This window comes from Bombina bombina, chromosome 1, assembly GCF_027579735.1.
Source record: "Bombina bombina isolate aBomBom1 chromosome 1, aBomBom1.pri, whole genome shotgun sequence".
Lineage (NCBI taxonomy): Eukaryota > Metazoa > Chordata > Amphibia > Anura > Bombinatoridae > Bombina > Bombina bombina.
In genome coordinates, this window is record NC_069499.1 from 59,680,732 (window position 1) to 59,704,333 (window position 23,602).

Genomic DNA, 23,602 nt, shown 5'->3' on the forward strand with positions numbered 1-23,602 from the left:
CCAGATAGACTGTGTTCTGAATGTGGGGAAGCCAAGGTCCCTTCTCATTTAAATAGATGTGATTTATGTGACACAAAATTTAGAGAAAATGATGCCCAAGATGATTCCTCAAGTGAGGGGAGTAAGCATGGTACTGCATCATCTCCTCCTTCGTCTACACCAGTCTTGCCCACTCAGGAGGCCCCTAGTACATCTAGCGCGCCAATACTCCTTACTATGCAACAATTAACGGCTGTAATGGATAATTCTATCAAAAACATTTTAGCCAAAATGCCCACTTATCAGCGTAAGCGCGACTGCTCTGTTTTAGAAAATACTGAAGAGCATGAGGACGCTGATGATATTGGTTCTGAAGTGCCCCTACACCAGTCTGAGGGGGCCAAGGAGGTTTTGTCTGAGGGAGAAATTTCAGATTCAGGGAAAATTTCTCAACAAGCTGAACCTGATGTGATTACATTTAAATTTAAGTTGGAACATCTCCGCGCTCTGCTTAAGGAGGTGTTATCCACTCTGGATGATTGTGAGAATTTGATCATCCCAGAGAAACTATGTAAAATGGACAAGTTCCTAGAGGTCCCGGGGCCCCCAGAAGCTTTTCCTATACCCAAGCGGGTGGCGGACATTGTAAATAAAGAATGGGAAAGGCCCGGTATACCTTTCGTCCCTCCCCCCATATTTAAAAAATTGTTTCCTATGGTCGACCCCAGAAAGGACTTATGGCAGACAGTCCCCAAGGTCGAGGGGGCGGTTTCTACTTTAAACAAACGCACCACTATACCCATAGAAGATAGTTGTGCTTTCAAAGATCCTATGGATAAAAAATTAGAAGGTTTGCTTAAAAAGATGTTTGTTCAGCAAGGTTACCTTCTACAACCAATTTCATGCATTGTCCCTGTCACTACAGCCGCGTGTTTCTGGTTCGATGAGCTAGAAAAGGCGATCACTAGTGATTCTCCTCCTTATGAGGAGATTATGGACAGAATCCGTGCTCTCAAATTGGCTAATTCTTTCACCCTAGACGCCACTTTGCAATTGGCTAGGTTAGCGGCGAAGAATTCTGGGTTTGCTATTGTGGCGCGCAGAGCGCTTTGGTTGAAATCTTGGTCAGCGGATGCGTCTTCCAAGAACAAATTGCTTAACATTCCTTTCAAGGGGAAAACGCTGTTTGGCCCTGACTTGAAAGAGATTATCTCGGATATCACTGGGGGTAAGGGCCCCGCCCTTCCTCAGGATAGGTCTTTCAAGGCCAAAAATAAACCTAATTTCCGTCCCTTTCGTAGAAACGGACCAGCCCCAAGTGCTACGTCCTCTAAGCAAGAGGGTAATACTTCTCAAGCCAAGCCAGCCTGGAGACCAATGCAAGGCTGGAACAAGGGAAAGCAGGCCAAGAAACCTGCCACTGCTACCAAGACAGCATGAAATGTTGGCCCCCGATCCGGGACCGGATCTGGTGGGGGGCAGACTCTCTCTCTTCGCTCAGGCTTGGGCAAGAGATGTTCTGGATCCTTGGGCACTAGAAATAGTCTCCCAAGGTTATCTTCTGGAATTCAAGGGGCTTCCCCCAAGGGGGAGGTTCCACAGGTCTCAATTGTCTTCAGACCACATAAAGAGACAGGCATTCTTACATTGTGTAGAAGACCTGTTAAAAATGGGAGTGATTCATCCTGTTCCATTAGGAGAACAAGGGATGGGGTTCTACTCCAATCTGTTCGTAGTTCCCAAAAAAGAGGGAACGTTCAGACCAATCTTAGATCTCAAGATCCTAAACAAGTTTCTCAAGGTTCCATCGTTCAAAATGGAAACCATTCGAACAATTCTTCCTTCCATCCAGGAAGGTCAATTCATGACCACGGTGGATTTAAAGGATGCGTATCTACATATTCCTATCCACAAGGAACATCATCGGTTCCTAAGGTTCGCATTCCTGGACAAGCATTACCAGTTCGTGGCACTTCCTTTCGGATTAGCCACTGCTCCAAGGATTTTCACAAAGGTACTAGGGTCCCTTCTAGCGGTGCTAAGACCAAGGGGCATTGCAGTAGTACCTTACTTGGACGACATTCTGATTCAAGCGTCGTCCCTTCCTCAAGCAAAGGCTCACACGGACATAGTCCTGGCCTTTCTCAGATCGCACGGATGGAAAGTGAACGTAGAAAAGAGTTCTCTATCTCCGTCAACAAGGGTTCCCTTCTTGGGAACAATAATAGACTCCTTAGAAATGAGGATTTTTCTGACAGAGGCCAGAAAAACAAAACTTCTAAACTCTTGTCAAATACTTCATTCCGTTCCTCTTCCTTCCATAGCGCAGTGCATGGAAGTAATAGGTTTGATGGTAGCGGCAATGGACATAGTTCCTTTTGCGCGCATTCATCTAAGACCATTACAACTGTGCATGCTCAGTCAGTGGAATGGGGACTATACAGACTTGTCTCCGACGATACAAGTAAATCAGAGGATCAGAGATTCACTCCGTTGGTGGCTGTCCCTGGACAACCTGTCACAAGGGATGAACTTCCGCAGACCAGAGTGGGTCATTGTCACGACCGACGCCAGTCTGATGGGCTGGGGCGCGGTCTGGGGACCCCTGAAAGCTCAGGGTCTTTGGTCTCGGGAAGAATCTCTTCTACCGATAAATATTCTGGAACTGAGGGCGATACTCAATGCTCTCAAGGCTTGGCCTCAGCTAGCAAAGGCCAAGTTCATACGGTTTCAATCAGACAACATGACGACTGTTGCGTACATCAACCATCAGGGGGGAACAAGGAGTTCCCTGGCGATGGAAGAAGTGACCAAAATCATTCAATGGGCGGAGACTCACTCCTGCCACCTGTCTGCAATCCACATCCCAGGAGTGGAAAATTGGGAAGCGGATTTTCTGAGTCGTCAGACATTGCATCCGGGGGAGTGGGAACTCCATCCGGAAATCTTTGCCCAAATTACTCAACTGTGGGGCATTCCAGACATGGATCTGATGGCCTCTCGTCAGAACTTCAAGGTTCCTTGCTACGGGTCCAGATCCAGGGATCCCAAGGCGACTCTAGTAGATGCACTAGTAGCACCTTGGACCTTCAAACTAGCTTATGTATTCCCGCCGTTTCCTCTCATCCCCAGGCTGGTAGCCAGGATCAATCAGGAGAGGGCATCGGTGATCTTGATAGCTCCTGCGTGGCCACGCAGGACTTGGTATGCAGATCTGGTGAATATGTCATCGGCTCCACCATGGAAGCTACCTTTGAGACGAGATCTTCTTGTTCAAGGTCCGTTCGAACATCCGAATCTGGTCTCACTCCAACTGACTGCTTGGAGATTGAACGCTTGATCTTATCAAAACGAGGGTTCTCAGATTCTGTTATTGATACTCTTGTTCAGGCCAGAAAGCCTGTAACTAGAAAAATTTACCACAAAATATGGAAAAAATATATCTGTTGGTGTGAATCTAAAGGATTCCCTTGGGACAAGGTAAAAATTCCTAAGATTCTATCCTTTCTTCAAGAAGGATTGGAGAAAGGATTATCTGCAAGTTCCCTGAAGGGACAGATTTCTGCCTTGTCTGTGTTACTTCACAAAAAGCTGGCAGCTGTGCCAGATGTTCAAGCCTTTGTTCAGGCTCTGGTTAGAATCAAGCCTGTTTACAAACCTTTGACTCCTCCTTGGAGTCTCAACTTAGTTCTTTCAGTTCTTCAGGGGGTTCCGTTTGAACCCTTACATTCCGTTGATATTAAGTTATTATCTTGGAAAGTTTTGTTTTTGGTTGCAATTTCTTCTGCTAGAAGAGTTTCAGAATTATCTGCTCTGCAGTGTTCTCCTCCTTATCTGGTGTTCCATGCAGATAAGGTGGTTTTACGTACTAAACCTGGTTTTCTTCCGAAAGTTGTTTCTAACAAAAACATTAACCAGGAGATAGTCGTGCCTTCTTTGTGTCCGAATCCAGTTTCAAAGAAGGAACGTTTGTTGCACAATTTGGATGTTGTTCGCGCTCTAAAATTCTATTTAGATGCTACAAAGGATTTTAGACAAACATCTTCCTTGTTTGTTGTTTGTTCTGGTAAAAGGAGAGGTCAAAAAGCAACTTCTACCTCTCTCTCTTTTTGGATTAAAAGCATCATCAGATTGGCTTATGAGACTGCCGGACGGCAGCCTCCTGAAAGAATCACAGCTCATTCCACTAGGGCTGTGGCTTCCACATGGGCCTTCAAGAACGAGGCTTCTGTTGATCAGATATGTAGGGCAGCGACTTGGTCTTCACTGCACACTTTTACCAAATTTTACAAGTTTGATACTTTTGCTTCTTCTGAGGCTATTTTTGGGAGAAAGGTTTTGCAAGCCGTGGTGCCTTCCATTTAGGTGACCTGATTTGCTCCCTCCCTTCATCCGTGTCCTAAAGCTTTGGTATTGGTTCCCACAAGTAAATATGACGCCGTGGACCGGACACACCTATGTTGGAGAAAACAGAATTTATGTTTACCTGATAAATTACTTTCTCCAACGGTGTGTCCGGTCCACGGCCCGCCCTGGTTTTTTTAATCAGGTCTGATAATTTATTTTCTTTAACTACAGTCACCACGGTATCATATGGTTTCTCCTATGCAAATATTCCTCCTTTACGTCGGTCGAATGACTGGGGTAGGCGGAGCCTAGGAGGGATCATGTGACCAGCTTTGCTGGGCTCTTTGCCATTTCCTGTTGGGGAAGAGAATATCCCACAAGTAAGGATGACGCCGTGGACCGGACACACCGTTGGAGAAAGTAATTTATCAGGTAAACATAAATTCTGTTTTTCTGTTTAAAGGGATAGTCTAGTCAAAAAGAGTAGGCAATTTTAAGCAACTTTCTAATGTACTCCTATTATCAAATTTTCTTCGTTCTCTTGGTATCTTTATTTGAAAAAGCAAGAAGTTAAGCTTAGGAGCCGGGTTATTTTTGGTTCAGCACCTGGGTAGCTCTTGCAGATTGGTGTCTAAATGTAGCCACCAATCAGCTAGCGCTACCCAGGTGCTAAACCAAAAATGGGCTGGCTCCTAAGCTTCCATTCTTGCTTTTTCAAATAAAGATACCAAGAGAACGTAGAAAAATTGATAACAAGAGTAAATTAGAAAGTTGTTTAAATTGTCTGCTCTATCTGAATCATAAAGTTTTAATTTTGACTAGACTATCCCTTTAAGCTCCCTATATATTGCATTTTATGTCAGAGTTGAATGTTGACTAGGCATGTGCATTCGTATCCTTCGTGCAGATCCAAATGCGTAAGACAGCGGCCACTCGCGGCTTTCAGCTCTTTTCAGACCCTCATTCCTTCCAGATCTTACTGTGTTGCACTTTCACAATAATTAATTCTGCTTCAAATAGTGCCAAATGCTGTGAGCGACCTCCTCCTTCCGCATTACAAATTTATACGAATGCACAGGCCTAATTTTGACCTTCCAGTCTCTTTAATTCTCTAATAAATACGGTCTGTTTTGCTCATTTTTGTATTTCAGCTACTGAAATTGAGCACATCACGGACATGTTTCAAGAAAAACAGCAGGAGCTGCAGGCAGCGGTGTTGAAGGTGGAGCAGCTCACTCAGCAGCTGGAAGACTTGCGCAAGGGGAAGTTAAACGGGTTCCAATCTTACAATGGACAAATGACTGGACCTGCGGCACTGGAACTGAAAAAACTCTATCAAGAACTACAGGTAAATGCCAGTGTATAGTTCTCTATTGCAGGTATTACGCTTTTATGAAACTTGGGAACCAATCAGATTTTTAAATAGCTAGATGTAGAATAATTTAAAGAATTATATTTCATGGTTTTAAAAGCCATGTAATATAAGGAACATGGTACTTTCTATTGTGTGTATAAAACAGATCAACATGTTTAAAAATAGTTTTGAATCAAAAGTAGTAGTAGTTTAAACTTTAAAGTAAAACAGGAAATAGACGTTTGTGTACAACTAATAGGGACAACTCCCACTGATAGAGTGTTACACAGCACTGGAACAATCATTAAATAAAACAAGCACTGTAATACATTTTGAACTTATTCTCTATTTGACTATACAAGGTCCTTCTATTAGAGATTTCTTTTTCCATGCTGTACATTGACAAAGCTCTAGACTACATCATATCTCAATAAGGGCCTGATGATCAAAGATTCTCCAGCTTGGAGAGAATTTGTAGTAGAGACTTCACCTGGGCTGTATTCACTGAATGCTTAAAGAAAAAGGGCAGAACTCTACAGCACTACACAATCTTTCTCATTTCTGTATCTGAAAAAGAAACAAACCCAGTGCAATATAGCACTGCATGATATGAAAGTTTTGTTGCACTTACTTTGTGCTTTGTATTTTACTATACTGGGTCCTTTCAGTATTATTATAATTAAGTTTTGCACTTTCTATTTTCTATTTTAATACATTTAGATTTAGATGTAGCAATGATTTTTCAAATTCTGATCATGTTCTGAAAGTTTCTTTAACAAATTATGATCATAATTTTTATGCAGGTAAAGTTTGCTCAAAATTCTTAATACACTTATTTAATTGACATAAAATATATACTAAACTATAGGCAAAAGCAAGTTAAATTGTAGGGAAACCATCTCAGTTTAATTTGTTATTGATGCAAACTGAGCCTTTATATCTGCCCCAGGTGTTCTCCAGTTAAGTTTTCTCTCCTCTGTAAAATTCTGTACCCCAGAGAGCTTCATAACTTTTTATGGAAGGCATCTCTCTGGGAATTCCAGTTTCCGCTGTTTTTCTTATAGAATTCATTGAGTTCAGCCCCTGTGAAATCTACACTATCATTTCTTTTCAAACTAGAGAATGCTTGCTTATCCAGCCCATAGAAAGTAATAAAGCTCTCTGGGAACCCTGAAGCTGACAGTTTTTCAGTTTTATTTTAAATAGAAGAAATACAAATTCCAATGTTTGTAAAAGAAACACATAACTATGATCCTAATTTTGTTAAACATAAACCGTGAAAGCATACTCAGAATTTTTAAAATTACAATCATTAATTCACTGCTGTATACAAAATTATTATTTTTAGAAAGTGAAAAGTTTAAATGTAATAAAACTTAATCGGAAGTGTAAATTTATATAAAATACCAAGCACAAAGTGTAAATGCAACAGAACTGTCATGTCATGCAGTACTATATTGCACTGGGCTTGTCTCTTCTTCACATACAGAAATGCAGGGAACGTCCTTATTGCTGTTGTCAACTGTCTGCAGAAGATCATGTTTTGCATATTATTCAGTTTTTAGTAGTGTCCTCTGTAACCCCTTTAAAAAATGATGGATCATCAGAAGGACAACAGTATTATTACAACCCTGACATGTGACAAAAAAACAAGTGAATATAAGCTAAGGTCCAGTCTGATAATTGCAGAATGTAGTCATGTTTTATTTTTAAATAAACATATACTCTTGTAGTACCCAAATCTTGATTAGGGGTTATTGTTGACTTAGTAGACACCAGTGCTTGGTCTGGATATTAATTGATTAAAAACTCTCTTATGCTAATGGTTGTTTTAGCTATCTCCCTACTCCGATTACTGCACGTGTCTTAACGATCATTCTTTTAAGAGTTTTCTATTCACATTCATTTGTGATTTAGTGTGTTGTTGTTTTTTAATAAATGATATGTTAATTGAAGGCCAGTTGCTCAGTAATCTGAAGTTCTGAATAATAAGTAACTTTAGTTACCTTCCCCATCAGTCTTCTATTTTAACCATTTCCTTTTTATTCCACCTGTCAGTTTACCAAGATATAAAATAACTCCCGCAGTGCCAGTCTGGTGCGCCATAACACATGCAAAAGGCTTATTCGGACTCTCTTGCCTTCTATTGTCTCCTACAAGCAGGTCCTAGGATGCAGCATACATGGATATAGCTGCTATCTAAACTGGGCATATAGTAGCGATTATTTAGGCTTTTTGTGCTCTGGTCAGAAATAGCTGTAGCCTGAACATCTCATTTTTGCATTTATCTTTTTAATGGTGAGGGTGCAGTGCACATTTAGCACTGCATTGTCATACAGGGAGGTGCAGTTATTAAATAAGAGAAGAGTTTAGTTCTTGTAGAAATGCAGAGTTGTGTTTGTTTGGTCGTGAAGTGCCCAGTAGCTTGCAGCATGCACTCATTTATACGCTGACATTTCCTTACAGTGTGAGTTAGTGCAGAATGCACAATCTGAAACGGCCTATGTTCATTGGTTAGAAATTTATAGCTGTAAGCTGATTGATTTTGCTTCAGTGTTAGTTTCTATATGGAGCTGTAATTATACAATTTTATGTATTCATTTATACGTTTATTTACTTGTATACAATAATTGTGCCTGTTCATTAAGATTTCATATAGAGATAAGCATTTTAGGCTTCTTCACCATAGGAATTTATCACTTCTAGTTATTGTTAATGTAGTAACAACATATTCACTGATTACTGGAGAGATTGGCTTGATCATAAATAAAACCAGTTCATATGTATTTTTCATCTGTTTAGAGGCGCAGTGATCTTTTGAGCATAAATTAGTTATCTGCTCTTTTCAATTCATTGTTCAATACTTTTTTAAAAGTTAGAAAAACACCCCCCAAAGTAACGAAAACAACATATTCTTTGTAAGATGCTCTCTAGTTCCTACAGATCCTTTGCACTAAAGCAATGAAGGTTCAGGTATATATCTGAGAACAAATGGGCAGATAGAATCTTCATCAGTTCTGGTAAGATTTAGGCTGTTTAAGAATGCGCCTCTGCCATTTTATTTACCTCTCCAGACATTGGCATAGTTTCTTTTTTGAGCCATTAAGGAAAGAGTATTTCAGGGACATCATGTTGATAGCTTCCTTTTTTGGCAACTACTTCAGTTAGAACAGTAACCACTAGAAATAACTACAAGCATTATAATCAAACTGAAGTTTTCCTAAACAACTCATACAATTCCTATTTAAGGGAGTTAAATGGTTCTCAAACCAAGTGACCTCAAGGCCCGGTAAATGTTAGCTGGATGTGTCCAGGGCCCATTAGTGTATGTATGTGTGTATATATATTAAAGGGACATTCTGGTCAAGATTTAAATGCACATAGATGAATTACATCTTTAAATAGAAACATATTTGCAATATACTTGTATTGGCAAAAATGCTTCTAGTAAAAGTTATCACTGTTTCTCCAACATAGGTGTGTCCGGTCCACGGCGTCATCCTTACTTGTGTGATATTCTCTTCCCCAACAGGAAATGGCAAAGAGCCCAGCAAAGCTGGTCACATGATCCCTCCTAGGCTCCGCCTACCCCAGTCATTCTCTTTGCCGTTGCACAGGCAACATCTCCACGGAGATGGTTAAGAGTTTTTTGGTGTTTAAATGTAGTTTCTTTCATGTAATTAGCAAGAGTCCATGAGCTAGTGACGTATGGGATATACATTCCTACCAGGAGGGGCAAAGTTTCCCAAACCTCAAAATGCCTACAAATACACCCCTCACCACACCCACAATTCAGTTTTACAAACTTTGCCTCCGATGGAGGTGGTGAAGTAAGTTTGTGCTAGATTCTACGTTGATATGCGCTCCGCAGCAAGTTGGAGCCCGGTTTTCCTCTCAGCGTGCAGTGGATGTCAGAGGGATGTGAGGAGTATTGCCTATTTGAATGCAGTGATCTCCTTCTAAGGGGTCTATTTCATAGGTTCTCTGTTATCGGTCGTAGAGATTCATCTCTTACCTCCCTTTTCAGATCGACGATATACTCTTATATATACCATTACCTCTGCTGATTCTCGTTTCAGTACTGGTTTGGCTATCTACTATATGTAGATGAGTGTCCTGGGGTAAGTAAATCTTATTTTTTGTGACACTCCTAGCTATGGTTGGGCACTTTGTTTATAAAGTTCTAAATATATGTATTCAAACATTTATTTGCCTTGACTCAGAATGTTCAACTTTCCTTATTTTTCAGACAGTCAGTTTCATATTTGGGATAATGCATTTTAATTTAACATTTTTCTTACCTTAAAATTTGACTTTTTCCCTGTGGGCTGTTAGGCTCGCGGGGGCTGAAAATGCTTCATTTTATTGCGTCATTCTTGGCGCGGACTTTTTTGGCGCAAAAATTCTATTTCCGTTTCCGGCGTCATACGTGTCGCCGGAAGTTGCGTCACTTTTTGACGTTATTTTGCGCCAAAAATGTTGGCGTTCCGGATGTGGCGTCATTTTTGGTGCCAAAAAGCATTTAGGCGCCAAATAATGTGGGCGTCTTATTTGGCGCGAAAAAATATGGGCGTCACTCTTGTCTCCACATTATTTAAGTCTCATTTTTTATTGCTTCTGGTTGCTAGAAGCTTGTTCTTTGGCATTTTTTCCCATTCCTGAAACTGTCATTTAAGGAATTTGATCAATTTTGCTTTATATATATGTTGTTTTTTCTCTTACATATTGCAAGATGTCTCACGTTGCATTTGAGTCAGAAGATACTACAGGAAAATCGCTGTCAAGTGCTGAATCTACCAAAGCTAAGTGTATCTGCTGTAAACTTTTGGTAGCTATTTCTCCAGCTGTTGTTTGTATTGATTGTCATGACAAACTTGTTAAAGCAGATAATATTTCCTTTAGTAAAGTACCATTGCCTGTTGCAGTTCCTTCAACATCTAAGGTGCAGAATGTTCCTGATAATATAAGAGATTTTGCTTCTGAATCCATAAAGAAGGCTATGTCTGTTATTTCTCCTTCTAGTAAACATAAAAAATCTTTTAAAACTTCTCTCCCTACAGATGAATTTTTAACTGAACATCATCATTCTGATTCTGATGATTCCTCTGGTTCAGAGGATTCTGTCTCAGAGGTTGATGCTGATAAATCTTCATATTTATTTAAAATGGAATTTATTCGTTCTTTGCTTAAAGAAGTCCTAATTGCTTTAGAAATAGAGGATTCTGGTCCTCTTGATACTAAATCTAAACGTTTAAATAAGGTTTTTAAAACTCCTGTAGTTATTCCAGAAGTTTTTCCTGTCCCTGATGCTATTTCTGCAGTAATTTCCAAAGAATGGGATAATTTGGGTAATTCATTTACTCCTTCTAAACGTTTTAAGCAATTATATCCTGTGCCGCCTGACAGATTAAAATTTTGGGACAAGATCCCTAAAGTTGATGGGGCTATTTCTACCCTTGCTAAACGTACTACTATTCCTACGTCAGATGGTACTTCGTTTAAGGATCCTCTAGATAGGAAAATGGAGTCCTTTCTAAGAAAAGCTTATCTGTGTTCAGGTAATCTTCTTAGACCTGCTATATCTTTGGCTGATGTTGCTGCAGCTTCAACTTTTTGGTTGGAAACTTTAGCGCAACAAGTAACACATCGTGATTCTCATGATATTATTATTCTTCTTCAGCATGCTAATAATTTTATCTGTGATGCCATTTTTGATATTATCAGAGTTGATGTCAGGTTTATGTCTCTAGCTATTTTAGCTAGAAGAGCTTTATGGCTTAAAACTTGGAATGCTGATATGGCTTCTAAATCAACTTTACTTTCCATTTCTTTCCAGGGTAACAAATTATTTGGTTCTCAGTTGGATTCCATTATTTCAACTGTTACTGGTGGGAAAGGAACTTTTTTACCACAGGATAAAAAATCTAAAGGTAAAAACAGGGCTAATAATCGTTTTCGTTCCTTTCGTTTCAACAAAGAACAAAAGCCTGATCCTTCATCCTCAGGAGCAGTTTCAGTTTGGAGACCATCTCCAGTCTGGAATAAATCCAAGCCAGCTAGAAAGGCAAAGCCTGCTTCTAAGTCCACATGAAGGTGCGGCCCTCATTCCAGCTCAGCTGGTAGGGGGCAGGTTACGTTTTTTCAAGGAAATTTGGATCAATTCTGTTCACAATCTTTGGATTCAGAGCATTGTTTCAGAAGGGTACAGAATTGGTTTCAAGTTGAGACCTCCTGCAAAGAGATTTTTTCTTTCCCGTGTCCCAGCAAATCCAGTAAAAGCTCAAGCATTTCTGAAATGTGTTTCAGATCTAGAGTTGACTGGAGTAATTATGCCAGTTCCAGTTCCGGAACAGGGGATGGGGTTTTATTCAAATCTCTTCATTGTACCAAAGAAGGAGAATTCCTTCAGACCAGTTCTGGATCTAAAAATATTGAATCGTTATGTAAGGATACCAACGTTCAAGATGGTAACTGTAAGGACTATCTTACCTTTTGTTCAGCAAGGGAATTATATGTCCACAATAGATTTACAGGATGCATATCTGCATATTCCGATTCATCCAGATCACTATCAGTTTCTGAGATTCTCTTTCCTAGACAAGCATTACCAGTTTGTGGCTCTGCCGTTTGGCCTAGCTACAGCTCCAAGAATTTTTACAAAGGTTCTCGGTGCCCTGCTGTCTGTAATCAGAGAACAGGGTATTGTGGTATTTCCTTATTTGGACGATATCTTGGTACTTGCTCAGTCTTTACATTTAGCAGAATCTCATACGAATCGACTTGTGTTGTTTCTTCAAGATCATGGTTGGAGGATCAATTTACCAAAAAGTTCTTTGATTCCTCAGACAAAGGTAACCTTTCTGGGTTTCCAGATGGATTCAGTGTCCATGACTCTGTCTTTAACAGACAAGAGACGTTTAAAATTGATTACAGCTTGTCGAAACCTTCAGTCACAATCATTCCCTTCGGTAGCCTTATGCATGGAAATTCTAGGTCTTATGACTGCTGCATCGGACGCGATCCCCTTTGCTCGTTTTCACATGCGACCTCTTCAGCTCTGTATGCTGAAGCAATGGTGCAAGGATTACACGAAGATATCTCAATTAATATCTTTAAAACCGATTGTTCGACACTCTCTAACATGGTGGACAGATCACCATCGTTTAATTCAGGGGGCTTCTTTTGTGCTTCCGACCTGGACTGTAATTTCAACAGATGCAAGTCTCACAGGTTGGGGAGCTGTGTGGGGATCTCTGACGGCACAAGGAGTTTGGGAATCTCAGGAGGTGAGATTACCGATCAATATTTTGGAACTCCGTGCAATTTTCAGAGCTCTTCAGTTTTGGCCTCTTCTGAAGAGAGAATCGTTCATTTGTTTTCAGACAGACAATGTCACAACTGTGGCATACATCAATCATCAAGGAGGGACTCACAGTCCTCTGGCTATGAAAGAAGTATCTCGAATTTTGGTTTGGGCGGAATCCAGCTCCTGTCTAATCTCTGCGGTTCATATTCCAGGTGTAGACAATTGGGAAGCGGATTATCTCAGTCGCCAAACGTTGCATCCGGGCGAATGGTCTCTTCATCCAGAGGTATTTCTTCAGATTGTTCAAATGTGGGAACTTCCAGAAATAGATCTGATGGCGTCCCATCTAAACAAGAAACTTCCCAGGTATCTGTCCAGATCCCGGGATCCTCAGGCGGAGGCAGTGGATGCATTATCACTTCCTTGGAAGTATCATCCTGCCTATATCTTTCCGCCTCTAGTTCTTCTTCCAAGAGTAATCTCCAAGATTCTGAAGGAATGCTCGTTTGTTCTGCTGGTAGCTCCGGCATGGCCTCACAGGTTTTGGTATGCGGATCTTGTCCGGATGGCCTCTTGCCAACCGTGCACTCTTCCGTTAAGACCAGACCTTCTGTCACAAGGTCCTTTTTTCCATCAGGATCTGAAATCCTTAAATTTAAAGGTATGGAGATTGAACGCTTGATTCTTGGTCAAAGAGGTTTCTCTGACTCTGTGATTAATACTATGTTACAGGCTCGTAAATCTGTATCTCGAGAGATATATTATAGAGTCTGGAAGACTTATATTTCTTGGTGTCTTTCTCATCATTTTTCCTGGCATTCTTTTAGAATACCGAGAATTTTACAGTTCCTTCAGGATGGTTTAGATAAGGGTTTGTCCGCAAGTTCTTTGAAAGGACAAATCTCTGCTCTTTCTGTTCTTTTTCACAGAAAGATTGCTATTCTTCCTGATATTCATTGTTTTGTACAAGCTTTGGTTCGTATAAAACCTGTCATTAAGTCAATTTCTCCTCCTTGGAGTTTGAATTTGGTTCTGGGAGCTCTTCAAGCTCCTCCGTTTGAACCTATGCATTCATTGGACATTAAATTACTTTCTTGGAAAGTTTTGTTCCTTTTGGCCATCTCTTCTGCCAGAAGAGTTTCTGAATTATCTGCTCTTTCTTGTGAGTCTCCTTTTCTGATTTTTCATCAGGATAAGGCGGTGTTGCGAACTTCTTTTGAATTTTTACCTAAAGTTGTGAATTCCAACAACATTAGTAGAGAAATTGTGGTTCCTTCATTATGTCCTAATCCTAAGAATTCTAAGGAGAAATCGTTGCATTCTTTGGATGTTGTTAGAGCTTTGAAATATGTTGAAGCTACGAAATCTTTTCGTAAGACTTCTAGTCTATTTGTTATCTTTTCCGGTTCTAGAAAAGGCCAGAAAGCTTCTGCCATTTCTTTGGCATCTTGGTTGAAATCTTTAATTCATCTTGCCTATGTTGAGTCGGGTAAAACTCCGCCTCAGAGAATTACAGCTCATTCTACTAGGTCAGTTTCTACTTCCTGGGCGTTTAGGAATGAAGCTTCGGTTGACCAGATCTGCAAAGCAGCGACTTGGTCCTCTTTGCATACTTTTACAAAATTCTACCATTTTGATGTATTTTCTTCTTCTGAAGCAGTTTTTGGTAGAAAAGTACTTCAGGCAGCGGTTTCAGTTTGAATCTTCTGCTTATGTTTTTCGTTAAACTTTATTTTGGGTGTGGATTATTTTCAGCAGGAATTGGCTGTCTTTATTTTATCCCTCCCTCTCTAGTGACTCTTGTGTGGAAAGATCCACTTCTTGGGTAGTCATTATCCCATACGTCACTAGCTCATGGACTCTTGCTAATTACATGAAAGAAAACATAATTTATGTAAGAACTTACCTGATAAATTCATTTCTTTCATATTAGCAAGAGTCCATGAGGCCCGCCCTTTTTTTGTGGTGGTTATGATTTTGTATAAAGCACAATTATTCCAATTCCTTATTTTATATGCTTTCGCACTTTTTTTCTTATCACCCCACTTCTTGGCTATTCGTTAAACTGAATTGTGGGTGTGGTGAGGGGTGTATTTGTAGGCATTTTGAGGTTTGGGAAACTTTGCCCCTCCTGGTAGGAATGTATATCCCATACGTCCCTAGCTCATGGACTCTTGCTAATATGAAAGAAATGAATTTATCAGGTAAGTTCTTACATAAATTATGTTTTTTATCCTTCAATCAAGTGTTTGTTATTTTAAAATAGTGCTGGTATGTACTATTTACTCTGAAACAGAAAAGAGATGAAGATTTCTGTTTGTAAGAGGAAGATGATTTTAGCAAACGTTACTAAAATCGATGGCTGTTTCCACACAGGACTGTTGAGATGAAGTAACTTCAGTTGCGGGAAACAGTTGGCAGACTTTGCTGCTTGAGGTATGACTGGCCACATTTCTAACAAGACTTTGTAATGCTGGAAGGCTGTCATTTTCCCTATGGCAACCGGTAAGCCATTTTCTTAGTTTAAGTAAAAGAATAAAGGGCTTCATAAGGGCTTAAAAGACTGGTAGACATTTTTCTGGGCTAAAACGATTACTTTCTAAGCATATTTGGCAGATTATAACTCTTAATAGTTATTATAATCTTGGGGATTGTTTTAAAAAAACGGCAGGCACTGTATTGGACACCTTTTTCACTGGGGGCCTTTTCTAGTCATAGGCAGAGCCTCATTTTCGCGCCACTAATGCGCAGTTGTTTTTGGAGAGCAAGGCATGCAGATGCATGTGTGAGGAGCTAAGAACCACTGAAAAAGCTTATTGAAGGCGTCATTTGGTATCGTATTCCCCTCTGGGCTTGGTTGGGTCTCAGCAAAGCAGATACCTGGGACTGTATAGGGGTTAAATGTAAAAACGGCTCCGGTTCCGTTATTTTAAGGGTTAAAGCTTTCAAAATTGGTGTGCAATACTTTTAAGGCTTTAAGACACTGTGGTGAAATTTTGGTGAATTTTGAACAATTCCTTCATACTTTTTCACATATTCAGTAATAAAGTGTGTTCAGTTTAAAATTTAAAGTGACAGTAACGGTTTTATTTTAAAACGTTTTTTGTGCTTTGTTGTCAAGTTTAAGCCTGTTTAACATGTCTGAACCATCAGATAAACGATGTTCTATATGTATGAAAGCCAAGGTTTCTTTCATGTAATTAGCAAGAGTCCATGAGCTAGTGACGTATGGGATATACATTCCTACCAGGAGGGGCAAAGTTTCCCAAACCTTAAAATGCCTATAAATACACCCCTCACCACACCCACAATTCAGTTTTACAAACTTTGCCTCCTATGGAGGTGGTGAAGTAAGTTTGTGCTAGATTCTACGTTGATATGCGCTCCGCAGCAAGTTGGGGCCCGGTTTTCCTCTCAGCGTGCAGTGAATGTCAGAGGGATGTGAGGAGAGTATTGCCTATTTGAATTCAATGATCTCCTTCTACGGGGTCTATTTCATAGGTTCTCTGTTATCGGTCGTGGAGATTCATCTCTTACCTCCATTTTCAGATCGACGATATACTCTTATATATATATATATACCATTACCTCTGCTGATTTTCGTTTCAGTACTGGTTTGGCTTTCTACAAACATGTAGATGAGTGTCCTGGGGTAAGTAAGTCTTATTTTCTGTGACACTCTAAAGCTATGGTTGGGCACTTTATAAAAAAGTTCTAAATATATGTATTCAAACATTTATTTGCCTTGACTCAGGATGTTCAACATTCTTTTTTTTTCAGACAGTCGGTTTCATATTTGGGATAATGCATTTGAATCAATCATTTTTTCTTACCTTAAAATTTTTTGACTTTTTTCCCTGTGGGCTGTTAGGCTCGCAGGGGCTGAAAATGCTTCATTTTATTGCGTCATTCTTGGCGCAGACTTTTTTGGCGCAAAAAATCTTTCTGTTTCCGGCGTCATACGTGTCGCGTCATTTTTTTGACGTTCTTTTGCACCAAAAATGTCGGCGTTCCGGATGTGGCGTCATTTTTGGCGCCAAATAATGTGGGCGTCTTATTTGGCGCTAAAAAAATATGGGCGTCGCTTTTGTCTCCACGTTATTTAAGTCTCATTTTATATTGCTTCTGGTTGCTAGAAGCTTGTTCTATGGCATTTTTTTCCCATTTCTGAAACTGTCATTTAAGGAATTTGATCAATTTTGCTTTATATGTTGTTTTTTCTATTACATATTGCAAGATGTTCCACGTTGCAACTGAGTCAGAAGATACTTCAGGAAAATCACTGCCCGGTGCTGGAGCTACCAAGCTAAGTGTATCTGCTATAAATTTTTGGTATCTGTTTCTCCAGCTGTTGTTTGTATTGCATGTCATGACAAACTTATTAATGCAGATAAAATTTCCTTTAGTACTGTTACATTACCTGTTGCTGTTCCGTCAACATCTAATTTTCAGAGTGTTCCTGATAAACATAAGAGATTTTATTTTTTAAATCCATTAAGAAGGCTATGTCTGTTATTTCTCCTTCTAGTTTGCATAAGTCTTTTAAAACTTCTCTTTTTTCAGATGAATTTTTAAATGAACATCATCATTCTGATACTGATAAATGGTTCTTTATTTAAAGAAGTATTAATTGCATTAGAAATAGAGGATTCTGGTCCTCTTGATACTAAATCTAAAACGTTTAAATAAGGTTTTTAAATCTCCTGTAGTTATTCCAGAAGTGTTTAATCTCCCTGATGCTATTTCTGAAGTAATTTCCAGGGAATGGAATAATTTGGGTAATTCTTTTACTCCTTCTAAACGTTTAAGCAATTATATCCTGTGCCATCTGACAGATTAGAGTTTTTTGGGACAAAATCCCTAAGGTTATGGGGCTGTCTCTACTCCTACTAAATGTACTACTATTCCTACGGCAGATAGTACTTCATTTAAGGATTCTTTAGATAGGAAAATTGAATCCTTTCTAAGAAAAGCTTACTTATGTTCAGGTAATCTTCTTAGACCTGCTATATTTTTAGCGGATGTTGCTGCAGCTTCAACTTTTTGGTTAGGAGCTTTAGCGCAACAAGTAACAGATCATAATTTTATAGCATTATTATTATTCTATAACATGCTAATAATTTTATTGGTGATACCATCTTTTGATATCATTAGAGTTGATGTCAGGTATATGTCTCTAGCTATTTTAGCTAGAAAAGCTTTATGGTTTAAACTTGGAATGCTGATATGTCTTCTAAGTCAACTTTGCTTTCCCTTTCTTTCCAGGGTAATTAATTATTATCTCAACTATTTCTGGAAGGAAGGGAACTTTTTTACCAAAGGATAAAAAATCTAAGGTAAATTTAGGTCTAATAATCATTTCTCCAACATAGGTGTGTCCGGTCCACGGCGTCATCCTTACTTGTGGGATATTCTCTTCCCCAACAGGAAATGGCAAAGAGCCCAGCAAAGCTGGTCACATGATCCCTCCTAGGCTCCGCCTACCCCAGTCATTCTCTTTGCCGTTGTACAGGCAACATCTCCACGGAGATGGCTTAGAGTTTTTTAGTGTTTAACTGTAGTTTTTCATTATTCAATCAAGAGTTTGTTATTTTCAAATAGTGCTGGTACGTACTATTTACTCAGAAACAGAAAAGAGATGAAGAATTCTGTTTGTATGAGGAAAATGATTTTAGCAACCGTAACTAAAATCCATGGCTGTTCCACACAGGACTGTTGAGAGCAATTAACTTCAGTTGGGGGAACAGTTTGCAGTCCCTTGCTGCTTGAGGTATGACACATTCTAACAAGACGATGTAATGCTGGAAGCTGTCATTTTCCCTATGGGATCCGGTAAGCCATGTTTATTACGATTGTAAATAAGGGCTTCACAAGGGCTTATTTAAACTGTAGACTTTTTCTGGGCTAAATCGATTGATTATTAACACATATTTAGCCTTGAGGAATCATTTTATAATAATATCGGCAGGCACTGTTTTAGACACCTTATTCTTTAGGGGCTTTCCCAAAGCATAGGCAGAGTCTCATTTTCGCGCCGGTGTTGCGCACTTGTTTTTGAGAGGCATGGCATGCAGTCGCATGTGAGAGGAGCTCTGATACTTATAAAGGACTTCTGAAGGCGTCATTTGGTATCGTATTCCCCTTTGGGTTTGGTTGGGTCTCAGCAAAGCAGATACCAGGGACTGTAAAGGGGTTTAAAGCTTAAAACGGCTCCGGTTCCGTTATTTTAAGGGTTAAAGCTTCCAAAATTGGTGTGCAATATTTTCAAGGCTTTAAGACGCTGTGGTGAAAATTTGGTGAATTTTGAACAATTCCTTCATGTTTTTTCGCAATTGCAGTAATAAAGTGTGTTCAGTTTAAAATTTAAAGTGACAGTAACGGTTTTATTTTAAAACGTTTTTTGTACTTTCTGATCAAGTTTATGCCTGTTTAACATGTCTGAACTACCAGATAGACTGTGTTCTGAATGTGGGGAAGCCAGAATTCCTATTCATTTAAATAAATGTGATTTATGTGATAATGACAATGATGCCCAAGATGATTCCTCAAGTGAGGGGAGTAAGCATGGTACTGCATCATTCCCTCCTTCGTCTACACGAGTCTTGCCCACTCAGGAGGCCCCTAGTACATCTAGCGCGCCAATACTCCTTACTATGCAACAATTAACGGCTGTAATGGATAATTCTGTCAAAAACATTTTAGCCAAAATTAACCCTTGTCAGCGTAAGCGTGGCTGCTCTGTTTTAGTTACTGAAGAGCATGACGACGCTGATATTAATATCTCTGAAGGGCCCCTAACCCAATCTGAGGGGGCCAGGGAGGTTTTGTCTGAGGGAGAAATTACTGATTTAGGGAACATTTCTCAGCAGGCTGAATCTGATGTGATTACATTTAAATTTAAATTGGAACATCTCCGCATTTTGCTTAAGGAGGTATTATCCACTCTGGATGATTGTGAAAATTTAGTCATCCCAGAGAAACTATGTAAAATGGACAAGTTCCTAGAGGTGCCGGGGCTCCCAGAAGCTTTTCCTATACCCAAGCGGGTGGCGGACATTGTTAATAAAGAATGGGAAAGGCCCGGTATTCCTTTCGTCCCTCCCCCCATATTTAAAAAATTGTTTCCTATGGTCGACCCCAGAAAGGACTTATGGCAGTCAGTCCCCAAGGTCGAGGGAGCGGTTTCTACTTTAAACAAACGCACCACTATTCCCATAGAGGATAGTTGTGCTTTCAAAGATCCTATGGATAAAAAATTAGAAGGTTTGCTTAAAAAGATGTTTGTTCAGCAGGGTTACCTTCTACAACCCATTTCATGCATTGTCCCTGTCACTACTGCCGCATATTTCTGGTTTGATGAACTGCTTAAGGTGCTCGATAGTGACTCTCCTCCTTATGAGGAGATTATGGACAGAATCAATGCTCTCAAATTGGCTAATTCTTTCACTCTAGACGCCTCTTTGCAATTGGCTAAGTTAGCGGCTAAGAACTCTGGGTTTGCTATTGTGGCGCGCAGAGCGCTTTGGTTGAAATCTTGGTCGGCTGATGCGTCTTCCAAGAACAAGCTACTAAACATTCCTTTCAAGGGGAAAACGCTGTTTGGTCCTGACTTGAAAGAGATTATCTCTGATATCACTGGGGGTAAGGGCCACGCCCTTCCTCAGGATCGGCCCTTCAAGGCAAAAAATAGACCTAATTTTCGTCCCTTTCGTAAAAACGGACCAGCCCAAGGTGCTACGTCCTCTAAGCAAGAGGGTAATACTTCTCAGGCCAAGCCAGCTTGGAGACCAATGCAAGGCTGGAACAAGGGAAAGCAGGCCAAGAAACCTGCCACTGCTACCAAGACAGCATGAAATATTGGCCCCCGATCCGGGACCGGATCTGGTGGGGGGCAGACTCTCTCTCTTCGCTCAGGCTTGGGCAAGAGATGTTCTGGATCCTTGGGCGCTAGAAATAGTCTCCCAGGGTTATCTTCTGGAATTCAAGGGACTTCCCCCAAGGGGGAGGTTCCACAGGTCGCAGTTGTCTTCAGACCACATAAAAAGACAGGCGTTCTTACATTGTGTAGAAGACCTGTTAAAAATGGGAGTGATTCATCCTGTTCCATTAAGAGAACAAGGGATGGGGTTCTACTCCAATCTGTTCATAGTTCCCAAAAAAGAGGGAACGTTCAGACCAATCCTAGATCTCAAGATCTTAAACAAATTTCTCAAGGTCCCATCGTTCAAGATGGAAACCATTCGAACTATCCTTCCTTCCATCCAGGAAGGTCAATTCATGACCACGGTGGATTTAAAGGATGCGTATCTACATATTCCTATCCACAAGGAACATCATCGGTTCCTAAGGTTTGCATTCCTGGACAAACATTACCAGTTCGTGGCGCTTCCTTTCGGATTAGCCACTGCTCCAAGGATTTTCACAAAGGTACTAGGGTCCCTTCTAGCGGTGCTAAGACCAAGGGGCATTGCAGTAGTACCTTACCTGGACGACATTCTGATTCAAGCGTCGTCCCTTCCTCAAGCAAAGGCTCACACGGACATTGTCCTGGCCTTTCTCAGATCTCACGGCTGGAAAGTGAACGTGGAAAAGAGTTCTCTATCCCCGTCAACAAGGGTTCCCTTCTTGGGAACAATTATAGACTCCTTAGAAATGAGGATCTTTCTAACAGAGGCCAGAAAAACAAAGCTTCTGGACTCTTGTCGGATACTTCATTCCGTTCCTCTTCCTTCCATAGCTCAGTGCATGGAAGTGATCGGGTTGATGGTGGCGGCGATGGACATAGTTCCTTTTGCGCGCATTCATCTAAGACCATTACAACTGTGCATGCTCAGTCAGTGGAATGGGGACTATACAGACTTGTCTCCGAAGATACAAGTAAATCAGAGAACCAGAGACTCACTCCGTTGGTGGCTGTCCCTGGACAATCTGTCTCAAGGGATGATGTTCCACAGACCAGAGTGGGTCATTGTCACGACCGACGCCAGTCTGATAGGCTGGGGCGCGGTCTGGGGATCCCTGAAAGCTCAGGGTCTTTGGTCTCGGGAAGAATCTCTTCTACCGATAAATATTCTGGAACTGAGAGCGATATTCAATGCTCTCCAGGCCTGGCCCCAGCTTGCGAGGACCAGGTTCATACGGTTTCAATCAGACAACATGACGACTGTTGCGTACATCAACCATCAGGGGGGAACAAGGAGTTCCCTAGCGATGGAAGAAGTAACCAAAATTATTCTTTGGGCGGAGTCTCACTCCTGCCACCTGTCTGCTATCCACATCCCAGGAGTGGAAAATTGGGAAGCGGATTTTCTGAGTCGGCAGACATTGCATCCGGGGGAGTGGGAACTCCATCCGGAAATCTTTGCCCAAGTCACTCACCTGTGGGGCATTCCAGACATGGATCTGATGGCCTCTCGTCAGAACTTCAAAGTTCCTTGCTACGGGGCCAGATCCAGGGATCCCAAGGCGGCTCTAGTGGATGCACTAGTAGCACCTTGGACCTTCAAACTAGCTTATGTGTTCCCGCCATTTCCTCTCATCCCCAGGCTGATAGCCAGGATCAAGCAGGAGAGGGCGTCGGTGATCTTGATAGCTCCTGCGTGGCCACGCAGGACTTGGTATGCAGATCTGGTGAATATGTCATCGGCTCCACCTTGGAAGCTACCTTTGAGACGAGACCTTCTTGTTCAGGGTCCGTTCGAACATCCGAATCTGGTTTCACTCCAGCTGACTGCTTGGAGATTGAACGCTTGATTTTATCGAAGCGAGGATTCTCAGATTCTGTTATCGATACTCTTGTTCAGGCCAGAAAGCCTGTGACTAGAAAGATTTACCATAAAATTTGGAAAAAATATATCTGTTGGTGTGAATCTAAAGGATTCCCTTGGGACAAGGTTAAGATTCCTAGGATTCTATCCTTCCTTCAAGAAGGATTGGAAAAAGGATTATCTGCAAGTTCCCTGAAGGGACAGATTTCTGCCTTGTCGGTATTACTTCACAAAAAGCTGGCAGCTGTGCCAGATGTTCAAGCCTTTGTTCAGGCTCTGGTTAGAATCAAGCCTGTTTACAAACCTTTGACTCCTCCTTGGAGTCTCAATTTAGTTCTTTCAGTTCTTCAGGGGGTTCCGTTTGAACCCTTACATTCCGTTGATATTAAGTTATTATCTTGGAAAGTTTTGTTTTTAGTTGCGATTTCTTCTGCTAGAAGAGTCTCAGAATTATCTGCTCTGCAGTGTTCTCCTCCTTATCTGGTGTTCCATGCAGATAAGGTGGTTTTACGTACTAAACCTGGTTTTCTTCCAAAAGTTGTTTCTAACAAAAACATTAACCAGGAGATTATCGTACCTTCTCTGTGTCCAAAACCAGTTTCAAAGAAGGAACGTTTGTTGCACAATTTGGATGTTGTTCGCGCTCTAAAATTCTATTTAGATGCTACAAAGGATTTTAGACAAACATCTTCCTTGTTTGTTGTTTATTCAGGTAAAAGGAGAGGTCAAAAAGCAACTTCTACCTCTCTCTCTTTTTGGATTAAAAGCATCATCAGATTGGCTTACGAGACTGCCGGACGGCAGCCTCCCGAAAGAATCACAGCTCATTCCACTAGGGCTGTGGCTTCC

At 40.7% G+C, this 23,602-nt stretch overlaps 1 protein-coding gene across 6 annotated transcripts in view; it reads left to right on the forward strand.

Annotated features, from left to right (window-relative positions):
• PPP1R13B (protein phosphatase 1 regulatory subunit 13B) overlaps nt 1-23,602 on the forward strand; it is a 271,782-nt gene that overhangs the window by 192,714 nt on the left and 55,466 nt on the right. For all 6 annotated transcript variants that reach the window (XM_053697391.1, XM_053697394.1, XM_053697390.1 and 3 more), the window contains exon 7: nt 5,478-5,674. In XM_053697391.1, coding sequence (XP_053553366.1) covers nt 5,478-5,674 — 197 coding nt within the window. The remainder of the gene's footprint in view (nt 1-5,477; nt 5,675-23,602) is intronic.